The 14,727-nt window shown below is 36.2% G+C and overlaps 1 protein-coding gene across 2 annotated transcripts in view; it reads right to left on the bottom strand.

Annotated features, from left to right (window-relative positions):
• The window catches only part of RB1 (RB transcriptional corepressor 1), a 131,925-nt gene that overhangs the window by 83,560 nt on the left and 33,638 nt on the right, over positions 1 to 14,727 (bottom strand). For both annotated transcript variants that reach the window (XM_047756420.1, XM_047756421.1), the window contains exons 4-7: positions 13,277 to 13,396; positions 7,034 to 7,072; positions 5,732 to 5,799; positions 1,702 to 1,812 (exon numbers count right to left, since the gene is read on the bottom strand). In XM_047756420.1, the coding sequence (XP_047612376.1) occupies positions 1,702 to 1,812; positions 5,732 to 5,799; positions 7,034 to 7,072; positions 13,277 to 13,396 (338 nt within the window). The remainder of the gene's footprint in view (positions 1 to 1,701; positions 1,813 to 5,731; positions 5,800 to 7,033; positions 7,073 to 13,276; positions 13,397 to 14,727) is intronic.

A 14,727-nucleotide genomic window follows, 5' to 3' on the forward strand; every position in this document is an offset into this window, starting at 1 on the left:
TTTGTTAACAAAAATTCTCCATAATAAAAACCAAACCGAAAGTTTACCACAGCCTGTCAATTCAACATCTCATCCTGGTTTCTCTTTTAATGGCATTTAGAGAATTAAACAAACGTTCAAATCATCCAAAAGAACAAAGCCTGACAACCTCAAACTTACATGCCACATTAAAGTCATGACATTTTTTTAAAGTGAAGAAAAAGCATATAAATTTTTTAAAATTCAGAATATTTTTAAATATAACATTTTCTATTTTTTCTCTATTTTGCATGTGATTTCCGATCAATGACCTGCCTTTTCTGTCAAACCATATTCAACACGTTTTCAAAATTCTGCTCCAGACTTCACATTCCATGAAGGTATGGCTCATGAAGATTAATTAGGCTTCAATTTTTCGGCCATTTCAACTACACTTTGAGACTTCCATGTCTTGATCTGTCCTGAATTATAGTATTACTAATAGCTCCACCATTTTAGGAGTAAGGAATCGGTTAAGGCTGCCTTTACACTATTCTATAGTGTAATAAGTGATTTTAAATCCTACTCCCCATGCCACCAAAGGAAGCAATTCCATTCTAAGAGAAATATGACTTATCTTTGCTTAATACTATCTAATTATTTCAGCAACAGTTATTATTTATACTTGCCATCGCGTCATCCACTGAAGTGGATCAATTATGTCTCATATGCAAAAAAAAAAAAAAACCCAGTTACATAATCATTATAGCATGCAATAATAAGAATTTAATCTGTTTCTGTAGAATGGGCCACCTTCCCAGGGAGTTTCATTCATATCTGTGCCTTGCCTTTTTTTTTTTTTTTTTTTTTAGGGCCGTACCTGTGTCAAACGGATGTTCCCAGGCTAGGGGTCAAATCTGGGCGTCTGCTGCCAGCCTATGCCACAGCCACAGCAACGTCAGATCAAAGCCACATTTGTGGCTTTTGCTGCAGCTTGTGGCAACATTGGATCCTTAACCCACTGAGAGGGGTCAGGGATTGAACCTGCATCCTCAAGGATACTAGTCAGGTTCTTAACCTGCTGAGCCACAGCAGGAACTCTGGTGCCTTGCCTTTTGATTTTCCCTTTACCTGGAATGCCCTTCCCTAACTTACCACAACAATCAAACCGAACTACTCCTTCAACACTCAATTTATTTGCCACCACTTTTATATGGTTTTTCTTGGTCTTCCCCAGCTCAGAAAACCTCATCTCCTAAACTCCCACAGGATTTGCCAGATTTTGGCACAGACTACTTTCAAACACAAATTCTAATTACTCGCTTACTTATCTGTCCTTCTATATCTTATACTACTTAAAGGCAGAGTCCATATTTGACTTTTTTTTTTTTTTTTTGCTTTTTAGGGCCACTGCAGCAAATGGAGGTTCCGAGGCCAGGGGTCCGACTGGAGCTACAGCTGCCAGCCACAGTCACTGGGTCCAAGCTATGTCTGTGACCCATACCACAGTTCACAATAACACCGTCTCCTTAAGCCACTGAGTGAGGCCAGAGATAGAGCCTGTGTCCTCATGGATACTAGTCAGCTTCGTTAACCACTGAGCTACGATGGGAACTCCCATATCTGACTTTTTTTTAAAGTATTACCTTGGCTCTAGAACCAAGTTTCAGATCTAGTAGAAATCAATAAACAACTGTTGAATGATGAAGTGGGAGGGGTATAAATTACTTATAAAATACTTACTATATGGTTCTTTGAGCAATGCAGGAGGTGAGAGTTTGATAAAATAGTCAAGAACACATAGCATTAACTGAAATGAGATCACCAGATCATCTTCCATTTGTAATACTTCCCCTGAAAACAAAAAAGGTTCACATTTGAAGATGGAGATTGAGGTCTTTAAATTGGGAGAAATTGTGGGTATGGGTGTATCCATATACTCATTTATTCAACAACCACTAGAAGCATGTTAAAGATTTTTTTTTGCAAAAATTCAGTCAGATTTGAAATATCAAATTTCAGAACATTACGAAATTATAAATGAAGTATAAGTCTACCATGAGAATTTTACATTTAGCTATTATTTTCATAATTCAGTCCCTATGTCTAAATTTATTTTGATTTTTCCTTCTTTGAACTTGCTTCTAGTTTTGATAAGAGTTACAAAATTCATTACCTTTGAAAACCATTCTGAAGAAGGATATATGCTAATCCTCAATTCTATTTATTTATGAAACTCTGTATACTTTCAGTTTTAACCTCCCTCGAAAACATTTTAATAACCAAATTCATTTTTAAAATATCAAAATTAGTATATAATTGTAAAGTCATCTATAAAATAATTATTTAGCACAAAATCCTAAAAGTTTGTATAATATACAACTACAAGAGCTGTGAGGAAATAAGTGCATATAATAAGTACCTAAGGAAAAAAATGGTGTAGCTACACAAAATATACATACTACACAGCAATGACAGATTCACTTATGGCTCTATGTTGTGCAATATTTTTAAAGGAGAAGTTTAATTTGATTCATTTTCTATATTACTGGTATCTGACTGCTAAACTACTAATAATCCCAGTACTGAAGGTGTAGAAACTCTGTGAGAAAAAGGTAACCTTATATCAAATGGGTTTTCTATATCCAAATGTATGGTGCAAAAATACCTCTGTAATACACTTAGAAGTTGCTAAGAAATACCATAAAGGTAAAGAATGATATCAAGACCTCTAGTTAAAAAATCGAGTGAAGTCAAAGAATCTCTCTTCCAATACCTAATAAAATGAACGGAAAAAACTGTATTTGTAAATAAACAAATGGAATTACATCAAATTAAAAAGTTTCTGCACAGTCAAAAAAAAAAAAAAAGGAGGGGGGAGAATCAACCAAATGAAAAGGCAACCTATAGAATGGGAGAAAATATCTGCAAATCACATATCTGATAACAGGTTAATATCCAAAATATATAAGGACCACACACAGTTCAATGGCAAAACACCAAAAAAAATTTTTTTTTCTTCAATTAAAAATGGGGAAAAGGAGCTGAACAGACATTTTTCCAAAGAAGATATTCAAATGGACAATGAGTACATGAAAAAGTTCTCGATGTCACCAGTCAGGGAAATGTAAATCAAAACCACAATGAGATATCATCTCACATCTGTCAGAATGGCTGTTATTTACAAAACATGAGATAACAAGTGTTGGCAAGGATGTGGAGAAAAGGAACCTTTGTATACTGTTGGTGGGAATGTAAATTGGAAAAACAGTATGGATGTTCCTTAAAAATTTAGAAGTAGAATTGCTATATAACCTAGCAACTCTACTTCTGGGTACATATCAGGAAGACATAAAATCACTATCTCAAACTGAAAAAAAAAGTACTGGTGAAATGCTAGTAGCAATACCAAATCTGAGAGATAATGACTCAGAGTATCCTCATCTTTCTCCTCTTCTTACTTAGATTAGAAAATTACTGATGAGAGAAAGGCAAAATGAAGGAAGTAAACAACTATAGCAACTTTCTGACTAATGTAAAGACTTCAGTACAATACACTGAATTAGGGAACATTCTGAATCCTAACAAAATCCTGTTATGGAAACAGGATATAAAGTACCTGTTTTACAGTTCATTCTAACAAAAATCTTAGAACAGGAGTTCCCGTCGTGGCGCAGTGGTTAACGAATCCGACTAGGAACCATGAGGTTGCAGGTTCGGTCCCTGCCCTTGCTCAGTGGGTTAACGATCCGGCGTTGCCGTGAGCTGTGGTGTAGGTTGCAGACGCTCGGATCCCCCGTTGCTGTGGCTCTGGCGTAGGCCGGTGCCTACAGCTCCGATTCAACCCCTAGCCTGGGAACCTCCATATGCCGCGGGAGCGGCCCAAGAAATAGCAACAACAACAACAACAAAAGACAAAAGACAAAAAAAAAAATCTTAGAACAATAAAAATGCATGTCGTTTCAGACAAGGTCTCTACTTTTTCCCTCATCCTCTGACTAAAAGTATAATAATACAAAAATTCAGCTCTCATATTACAGCTCTTGGGCAATATAAATCACAGATAAAGTGTAAAGTGAGCAAAGGGAGATTTAGTCACACTACATCTGAGAAAACAGAACCTCATCAGGTCGGGGTTGCCCATGTAAAGCTCTAGCAGTGGGGCAGGGGTGTGGGTGGGAAGCACAGTGATTATGCAAACCTACAGAAAATAAAAAAGAGAATTAAAAGATAGAGTCACAACATGAGCAGGGGAAAAAAATCAGATTGAGAATCTCATCTTGAAGCTCAAAATAGCAGAAACGCTTGAAACAAAAATAGTCAATACCTAAGAAAAAGACCAAAGGTTAGACTAATATGAGAGAAGACAGTGAATGTGGAGGACAAAATCAATCCCACATAAGATAGTTAATGTTCTCAAAACATAACAGAATAAACATGCTAAATTTTAAAGTGCAGTATGCTAAATAAAATTTCTCTGAAATGAACAGCAAAACCTTCAGTTTAAAAAGGAAAACAGTGCTCCAAGAAAAACTAATACAGAAAAATAAAAATCAAGAGATATCCTGGTTGATGTAATGAATCTCAAATTTTTTAAAAAAGACATTCTTCACGTATCCAGGGAAGAAAATGAGGAGGAAAAACTGAGCTGGGCTCACATTTCTCAACAACAATGATCACTTCCAGATAACAGCGTCCTGAGGGGGAAAAAACCCAACAATACAATAGATACACAATCAAGTTGTTCTTCAAGTATAAAGACTAAGGACACAATTTATAAACATACCAAACATAGAAAACATGGTGTCAGAAATCCTTTTTTGAAAAACTCCTTCATGGGAAAATCTAGCCAGCTAAGGATAAACCAAAATAAAGAACTCAGAAATGGAGAAGCTATGATACAAGTGACAATAAGCTTAGAATCCATTTAAATACAGAAGTGAGATTAAATAAATTATAATTACAGAACAGAATATAAATATTATTATCTTTGATAATGCAATAAGAAAAAAATGAGCAAATCTAAAAGTAGAGAATAGGGAGGTGACAGGAAGATGAGAATTCTTTCTTTAGAGTAGATTAATATATATTGCTTTAACTCAAAACACAAAGTTAAATAAAGATTCTAACCTTTTAATATTTCATAATGTTTTTTCATCATCTTAGAGAAATATTTTAGGAAATAACACTGCTTAAGTGACAAAACATTTATATAAATTTAAGCAATTCCTTCCATTCCTCTTATTTTCTTCTGTAAAATTTGAATAAATTTTTATATCTGAAACATAGCACAATGATATGATCCTATTTTTAGAAAATTTTCTGTTTGTGAATGCACTCATCCACCCACCTTTTTTTCTCATCAGAATGTCATTCCAGATATATTTTTGTGCATACAATCACATAATTTTAATGATGATTATTTCTAGGTGAGTTTGGGGTAATTTTTCTACATTTTTCCTTGCATTTTGCTGTATTATTTGAATTCTTTATCATGAATATATATCATTTATGAGAACAGTAACATTATTCTTTAAAAAAGGAAAAGAAGGAAGAAAGAATGAAAAATATTAGAAGCAGAAACAAAATGACACTTTCAAGGTTGCCTCCAGTACCAGAATTACGAGAACTTGCTAACACTTAAAAACCCACACAAAGAATTAGGGAGAAGGAGGAGCAACATTAAACTGAATTAAAATTTTGAGTTTACTCAAAATAATTATCAATTATCACATCTGAAACATTATCATGTAACAAAACATAATTACTTTACCTTTAGCTAGTAAAAATGTGATCCAAGAAACTTTTAGCACCAACATAGAATTTATTTCAGTAGATATTCTAGTAAACAAATAGAAAGAAAAAAAAATTTCACACTGACAATTTTCCAACTACACCTTTTTTTTCCTTTTTCACAATTACAGACTAAAATTGACTGCATAATAGAATATAGGTGGTTTTTTTTTTGTCTTTTTAGGACCACACCCAAGGCATACGGAGGGTCCCAGGCTAGGGGTCCAATCGGAGCTGTAGCCGTTGGCCTACACCACAGCCACAGCAATGCAGGATCTAAGCCATGTCTTTGACCTACACCACAGCCACAGCAACGCCAGATCCTTAATCCACTGAGCGAGGCCAGGGATCGAATCCGCAACCTCACGGTTCCTAGTCGGATTCGTTTCCACTGCAACAGGACGGGAACTCCTGCAGTCCATTTTAAATGCACAATTTAGACATGAATTCAATTTGCCTCAATTCAGTTATGCTTCTACCAAGATATTTTTATTTTCCCACAGAGTAATATAATTTTTTACAGAAAATATTAAATAGCTTCAATTCTAATCTAAAAATATGCACAGGAGGTGGTATGACACACCTGCTTTGCAATTAATACTCTTCTGCTCTGTTTTCTCATTAAAATAAATTTTATATAAGCAAGAAAATAGAGATTTGGGTGACTCTAGTTACCTCTTTAACACTATGCCTTCATAAATTTTAAGTCAGTCACCTATTGCAGTTAACAAATGGAATTAATTAGGTTTAACTAATAAATATATAATTTCCCTTTGTATCGATCATCTTCAGTATTATTCGTCAGTGGGGCAAAAAAAAAAAAAAATCTCATATACCACTCATTCCATTTCCAAAGAAAAACTCGTACAATGATATACTCTTGAAATATGCATCACAGATTTAAAAAGACTACTTGGGAATTTTAATATAGACATATTTATTCTTACACAAAAATTATGTTCTGAGTCTTAGTTTAAAAAACGCCTATAATACACGCTCAATAAAGATTTTTGTCAATGAATTAGCATTTCTTCCAGAGTTGCACTGAATCAACTTTAACCTTATTAGTTTTCCCTTGTAGTAAAAAGCATGGATTTCATACCACTTTCTTTGTGAAAAGATAAATAATCTGTAAAGGGCTTAAATCTATGAGTTTAATTTGTGGAGCAGCATGGAATAATCAATTAAACTAACCCTGAAATTATTAACATGTTTGGGAGCATTTCAAAAAATGTCTAAAAAAACCCAAAAAGTGAAAAATAACATGTTTTGAAGTACTCACGAACTGCTGTGTTGTGACAAATATATAAGTTCACATGTCCTGAAATGAAGAAATAATTGTATTAACATTGCGGCTTTTTAAAAAGTTACTTTTTAATTTTTTTCATAACTTACAAATCAATTTTATCATGTTTTATTCTTATTTTAAGAAGGATACATGTTTTAAAGTAGACCATTATAAAACAAAGTTAAAAGTAGATTTTCCAACTTATGACATTTTCTACAATACTATAATTTCAAATTACAAAAGGATTGGATTCCATATGTGCATTTGTAACCCCGAATGCATTCTGTAATTGAATCTTGATCTGGTTAGAATCTCAGAACAGATCATAAAAGCCTATTTAACTAATAGTCTCATTGAAATAACACAACTGAAAAGTACAATAAAACCTACTTATTTAGGACAATGACTTCTGTAATGGTAGAAGGATCTCTGCAGACCTACTCCCTAATATGATAACTATAATTGGTAAAAACGGTTTACAAAATTTAAGTCTCTGAAAATTTTCCTGAAAGCATACGCAAAAAGTAAGCGTTTCTTTGAGAAAACCTACTAAATTTTTTTTCTTTGAAAACCTACTAAATCTTGGTGAGAACAATGACAGTCTGTGGAATTCAAAGCAAACCTCATTCCTCCTTCTCTCCAGCAAACCCAGCATAATGAAGCTCTAACCCTGGTAGGTGCAGTAGAGACACGGAGCTCCTCTCTTCCCAGCTCCCAGCCTTCTCTTTCTGGGAAGAGCAGGCAACCCGCATCTCTCATCACCCTCAGGTCTGTGTTGCAGAAGGTCTACCCCAGGCAAGAGGAGCTGGGAGGCCTGGGGCTCCCATCCTCCACTTTCAGGGGAAAATTTTACTACTAGGCATAAAGCAAATCAAAAATACTGACTTCTTGGAGTTCCCACTGTGGCGCAACAGGATTGGCAGCATCTCTAGAGTACAGGGACACAGGTTCAATCCCCAGCCTGGCACAGTGGGTTAAAGGATCCGGCACTGCTACAGCTACAGTATAGGTTATAACTGTGGCTCAGATCTGTCATATAGGGACTCCATATATGCCATGGGGCACCCAGAAAAGAAAAAAAATTTAAAATAAAAAAACTACTGACTTCTCAGAGTTCCCTGGGGCACAGCAGGTTAAGGATCTGACGTTGTCACTGCCCATAGCTGTGGTGGGGGTTTGATCACTGGCACAGGGACTTCAGCATGCAGAGGGCACACACCTCCCCAAAACAAAACAAACAAAAAGCAAAACAAAAAAAAAACCTGACTTCTCTTGCCAGCTGGTTTATAGGACATAGGTTCCTGCCAAGAAAGGCAATCTGGGAAGACCAGGGGCTATTGCCTCTTCTCAGTGCTCTGCACTTAAAGCAGAGATATCATTCCAGGAGACCACTGCCCCCTTCCTGACCTCCTCCAAAGCAGCAGCACAGAAGTGGTGCCTAAGGGAGATGCAGGCCTTAAAAACAGAGATCCTCCATTCACCCCAAGGAAATCAACTTCATTTAAAATGAAGTGTGAGGATATTCAAGGACAAGAGCACTGGTGAAAGCAAGGCAACTGTGATAGAGGCAAGTAAGAGGGAGCTAACAGATCTATGAGAGCAAAAAGCTAAAGCCTAGACCATCTAGAAGAGAACCAGGAAAAGAAACAGCTAAAAAGGTCTCCTGGTGTTAGGATAAGTCTCAAAGACTACTCATAAAAAGGGAGTCAAACTTAATTGGACTAGACTATGAAGCAATCTGTGATCCAGAACATTGTCAAAAATAATAATGCGGTCAGCAATTAATGGGAGGCGACGACAAGGTGTGATATCAACAGAGGCAGCTGGCTTAACAACAGGGGCAAAGATAATCAAAGAAAGCCCAGTGAAAACACAGTGAGCTCAGAGTGACTGCGCACATGCTCAGGGCTATAGTAAGGAGCAGTATCAGAGGCTACACATGTGGGAGAAACAGACTTCACTGAAATAGTACAGCTAAGCTACTAAGCAAATAAACAAGAAAACAACAACAGCAAGCCCGCAGAGAGAAAAGAATCAGCTGAGTTACTAAAATGTGGTCCAAAATGTCCAGTTAAAAAAAAAATGAAATATGCAAAGAACCAGGAAAGTGTGACCTCTAAATAGGGAAAGAGCAGACAACAGAAATTGCATTTAAGACACCAAGGTGTCAGTCTTAACAAAGACTTCAAAACAGCTATTGCATGTTCAAAGAACTAAAGGAAATGACGCTTAAAAAAGGAAAAAAGGTATGCTGACAATGCCTTAACCAACAGAGGATATCAGTAAAAAGAAAGAAATTATTTTAAAAGAACAAAATGGAAATCTGAATTGAAAAGTACTAAAATAGAATGAAAAATTCACCAGAGGTAATTATATTATTATTAAAGGATAATTACATATTTCTTTTCCTTTCTTCTCTTAATTGATATAAAAAGCAACTACATAACACAAAATATATATTAGTATTCCTGGGCCTATAACATATAAAAATGTAATACATTTGACAACAGCAGCACAAAGAGGTGGGTAGGATCAAAGCTGTATTGGAATAAACAAATGATACTAGGTGGTAAATCAAATCCATGGAAATGAAGAAATGGTATATAAGAAAGTTAATATAACAAACTCGATAAAAATACACTTGCTGTCATTTATACTCTCAACTACTTTAAAGCATATACAACTCAAAGGCCTATAAATATAGATGAATGGATGAATAAAATGTGGTATAGCCATACAATGGAATATTATTCCATAATAAATAGTAATGAAGTACTGAAACATGCTACAACATGGATGAACCATGAAAACAAGCTAAGTGGAAGAAGTCTACAAAAAAATACGTAGATCAAAAATTTATATAGAGAAAACTACTATCTTATAATAAAAAGTAGATAGTAATCAAGAGGGATTTTTTTTTTTCTTTTTAGGGCCACACCTGTGGCATATGGAAGTTCCCAGGCTAGGGGTCAAATCAGGGCTGCTGCAGCTGCCGGGCTATGCCATAGCCATAGCAACACCAGATCCTTAACCCACTCAGCAAGGCCAGAGATTGATCTCACATCCTCACGGACACTCACGTTGGGTTCTTAACCCAACGAGCCACAAACAGGAACTCCAAGAGGGAATTTTTATAATTATAAAGAATGTGTTTTAAAAATATGTTTAATGTCAGATGCATTGCTTTATATCATTTTGTAATTTAATGTAACAGAATAGAATGTTATATAGTAAAAATAATTACATTCAATATAAATCTGTGCTTTCTAATATGGCAACCACAAGCACCAGTGGCTAGTGAACATCAGAAATGTGTTTGGCTAGTCCAAACGAAGTTGTGCTATAAATGTAAACACACCAAAATACTCAAAAAATACCTAGTATTTGAGAAAAAAAAAATCTCTTTAATAACTTCTATTCTGGTTTCATGTTTTCCTGTTGAAATACAATTCATGTGACAAAATTCATCATTTTAAAGTACATAAATTCAGTAGTTTTTAGTATATTCACTTTGTTATGTAACCATCACTGCTAATTCCAGAATATTTCCATTGCCCTCCAGAGAAACCCCACATCTATCAGCAGTTGTTCCCCATTCCTCTCGCTTCCAATCACTAACTTACTCTCTGTCTTATGTATTGGCATATCATGTAATGAAAGATGTGGGCTTTTGTATCTGGCATCTTTCACTGAGCTTAATGTTTCCAGGTTCTTCTATGTTGCAGCACATAAAAGTACTGTATTCCCTTTTATAGCTAAACAATATTCTACCATATAAACAGATCACATTTTGTTTAGCCATTCATCAGTTAATGGGCATTTGGGGTCTTTCCATTTTTAGGCTATTATAAATACTGCTGTCATGAACATTTGTACACAAATTTGTGCGTGAATGATACATGGTGAAATCAGCTATTTGGAAATATATGGGTTAAATGTTAAAATTAATTTCACTTGTTTCTTCTTACTTTATGTCATGCAACTACTAGAATATTTAAAATATATGTCTTGCATTATTATATTTCTATGTGACAACACTAATGTAGCTAATAAACAGCTTTAATTTTTTTCATCATTTTTTTTTTTTGGCTGCACCTGTAGCATATGGAGGTTCCCAGGCTAGGGGTCAAATCAGAGCTGTAGCTACTGGCCTACACCACAGACACAGCAGTGCAGGATCCAAGCCACATCTGCGACCTACACCATAGCTCACGACAACGCCAGAATCTTAACCCCCTGGGCAAGGCCAGGGATTGAACCTGTGTCCTCATGGATGCTGGTCAGATTAGTTTCTGCTGAGCCATGATGGGAACTCTGCTAATAATAGCTTTAAAAGTTACTGCTTATTGAGCACCTAGTATGTGCCAGGAGGTAAAATAACCAGGAAATTATCTTTCTTAATTCTTACAATTACCCTTCAAGGAGAGCATTATTAGCTATATTTTACAGATTGAAATTGACATTTAAAGATGTTAAGTCAGATCTGCAGACTCGGCTATGATCCTGTGTTGCTGTGGCTGTGGTGTAGGCCAGCAGCCGTAACTCTGATTCGACCCCTGGCCTGGGAACCTCCATATGCCATGGGTGCGGCTCTAAAAAGACCAAAAATAAATAAATAAATAAATAAATAATAAAAATAAATAGACGTTAAGTATCTTCCCCTAACTCACACAGTCAGTAAATGCAAAATAAATATAATCACCCTAGCTAGATCTGTTTAGCTTTTAAAGTTATCATAATCACTACAGGATATTGCCAGATACATATATACAGTCTACCCCAAAAGAAACAGGCTTTGGTACCACAATTAATCTTCCCAATTGCTCTTCAGAAGAAGGTACATACAAGATAGAAAAAATATTGATACACTCCTAGGCCAATAAACACTAAATTACCTCATATAACTAGTCAGTAAAAATTCCAAATCCATTTTGCAAAGGCCTGAGCGATCTTTTAAAAAGGCCAGATCTGACTATGCTAAGACCCCTGACTACGCTAATGTTAATCAGTGACTCTCCATGACCTGCAGGGCCAAATCCAAGCTCGCTATCAATCTAACCCCCTCCTACCTTTTAGCCATTAGCAATATCAAAGTACATTATGGTACTACTTTGGCTTCATACACGTGCTAGTCTCTGCCTATGATGCTCAGTCCCAGTTCCTACATATTTTCTTGGTGAGTTTCTTTCCATCCTTTAAACCCTACTCAGATATTGCCTCCTTCTACAGTTTTTTCACCCCATAATTACTCTACTCACCCTTAAACATACACAGTATTTTGCCCACTTTATAATTTATACCACTTATAAATAATCCTCTACAACAGAGCATTAAATGATTATTGCACTTATTTTTACTTAAAAATATAATTTACTATAAGCTTCCTGATGATCATAGTGTATGATTTTACATCCCCAGCAGCTAACACATAGAAGATACTAATAGTCATTTTGTTAGTGCTTGTTGTAGTTTCTTAATTTATTTACAATAAAACAGCCAATAGCCTAAAGTTTCTTGGAGTATATTTCATAAAACACTACTTCTTCTAAATCACCACTGAGAACACAAGTCACAGCCTGGCAGTTTAGGTCACATACACCTTCCACTCCCAATAAGCTTCCTCTTTCTAAACATAGTAGCACCATTAGGAAGAATTTTTTTTTCTTTTTCTTTTTTGGTCTTTTTGCCATTTCTTGGGCCACTCTCTCGGCATATGGAGGTTCCCAGGCTAGGAGTCCAATCGGAGCTGTAGCCACCAACCTACACCAGAGCCACAGCAACATGGGATCCGAACCGTGTCTGCAACCTACACCACAGCTCATGGCAACGCCAGATCCTTAACCCACTGAGCAAGGCCAGGGATTGAACCCACAACCTCATGGTTCCTAGTCAGATTCGTTAACCACTGAGCCACGACGGGAACTCCAGGAAGAATTTTAAATTCAGGTCACTCTTTCATTCAGAACTACAAATGTTCTAGCAGAGAAAGCTAAAATGGAAACTAAGCTTTAATTTCATTAAAACAAATGAGAAACACGAGTAAAACAAGTCATTTTGGAAGAAACATTCAGGTTCCATATGACTGGACATATCAGGAAGTTAATATTATTAAGAAGATAAATCTAAGGTGTAATACTTAATAACTTTACTAAGTATGTAACAGTTTCCAGATGGAATCTTATCATGAACAAAGACGTAAAAAAGCAGAGAGTAATCCTATTAAAATTTGTTATTTACCTTTCTAATTTGCTGTAGAGGGCACACAATACATTATACTTCTTCAACAGTTTTGACATAGCATTATCAACTTTGGTACTGGTATCAATTTCTTTCAATAAGTCAAAGAATTTATAGACACTGCAAAGGAAAGAACAAAAAAAAAGTGAATCCATACCTTAAAAAATTCATTTTGTTTCATCTTCAAAGAGTAGACATTTCAATTCAAAACACTGTTCACTCTATACCAAATCACTACTATATCCTGTGGAAGGAATTCTGCATCTCACTAGACTTTAAAGAAGAAAAGAAATCAACCAATCTTTAGCCTGTACCCTGTATCTATACACCTACGCCTGTATCTATTTATCATCAAGAACACACAAAAAAAATAAGTTATTATAGACATATACCTATATGTATCTCTATTTCTATCTATATGTTTTAAAACCATAAGTACACATCCATTTATTCAATTCCAACAGAAAAACTACATAGTTTATTCTAACGTTTCTTTTCCATATTTATAACTCTCCTTTGACAGTGAAACCTGGGGTCCACAGCTCTTAAATGTGCTCATTTAATCAACTCCCGTATGTAACCATGAAGCTACCCTCTCCTCCACATTTGTACCCTCCCTCCTGTCCAGACTGTCTCCCCTCACCCTGGCCTGCATCACCCCTCCACATGGCTACCTTCCTCACCCTGGTAGGGCGCTGACCCCTCACTCCCGATTGCCCTTACCTCATACGTGCCATGACACCCCACACCAGTGCCCTGCTTGGTCTTGACACTGCACATCAGACAGCTCATGTCAGAAGCTCCCCACAGGGTTAGGGTTAGGGTTAGGGTGATGACCTCTTCATCCCACTTGGGCTCTAACATCCTTTGGGCCCCGTGGCTCTCCCTCACCACAGATGCACACACCTATGTTCTTCACCCTACTAGCGGTTTTAGGACTGAATTGTTGGGGAAGGGAAAGGAAAACTGATGAAAATTTTTAAGTTGTTTAAAGAATAACTTTAAATCATTTTTTATTATTTTCTTTAAGAATTAACCTATTTGAAATTGTTCACTATTGAAAAATAGGGCACTACAGAGAGCTATCTCCAACTGTACCTCACACACTCATTCTTAATCAAGTTTATCTAAGGAATTATACCAGAGCAGCTAAATGAACTAGAGGGTCGCCACCAGACCCATCCATAGGCTGTCCAGCAACCAGTGAGTTACAGCCTTCATTCCAAAAACTGGGCTATACCACTCAGATATTTACCTCCAGAACTGGAAAAATAAAAGCTTCAGGTAATCAGGAGAGGGCATGGAACACAAAAGAAGGTTATGAGGGAGTTCCCATTGTGACTCAGCAGCAATGAACCTGACAAGTACTCATGAAGATGCAGGTTCGATCCCTGGCCTAGCTCCGAGAGTTAAGGATCCCACGTTGCTGTGAGCTGTGGTGTAGGCTGGCA

The sequence above is a fragment of the Phacochoerus africanus genome, chromosome 13 (assembly GCF_016906955.1).
Source record: "Phacochoerus africanus isolate WHEZ1 chromosome 13, ROS_Pafr_v1, whole genome shotgun sequence".
Taxonomy (NCBI): Eukaryota; Metazoa; Chordata; class Mammalia; order Artiodactyla; family Suidae; genus Phacochoerus; species Phacochoerus africanus.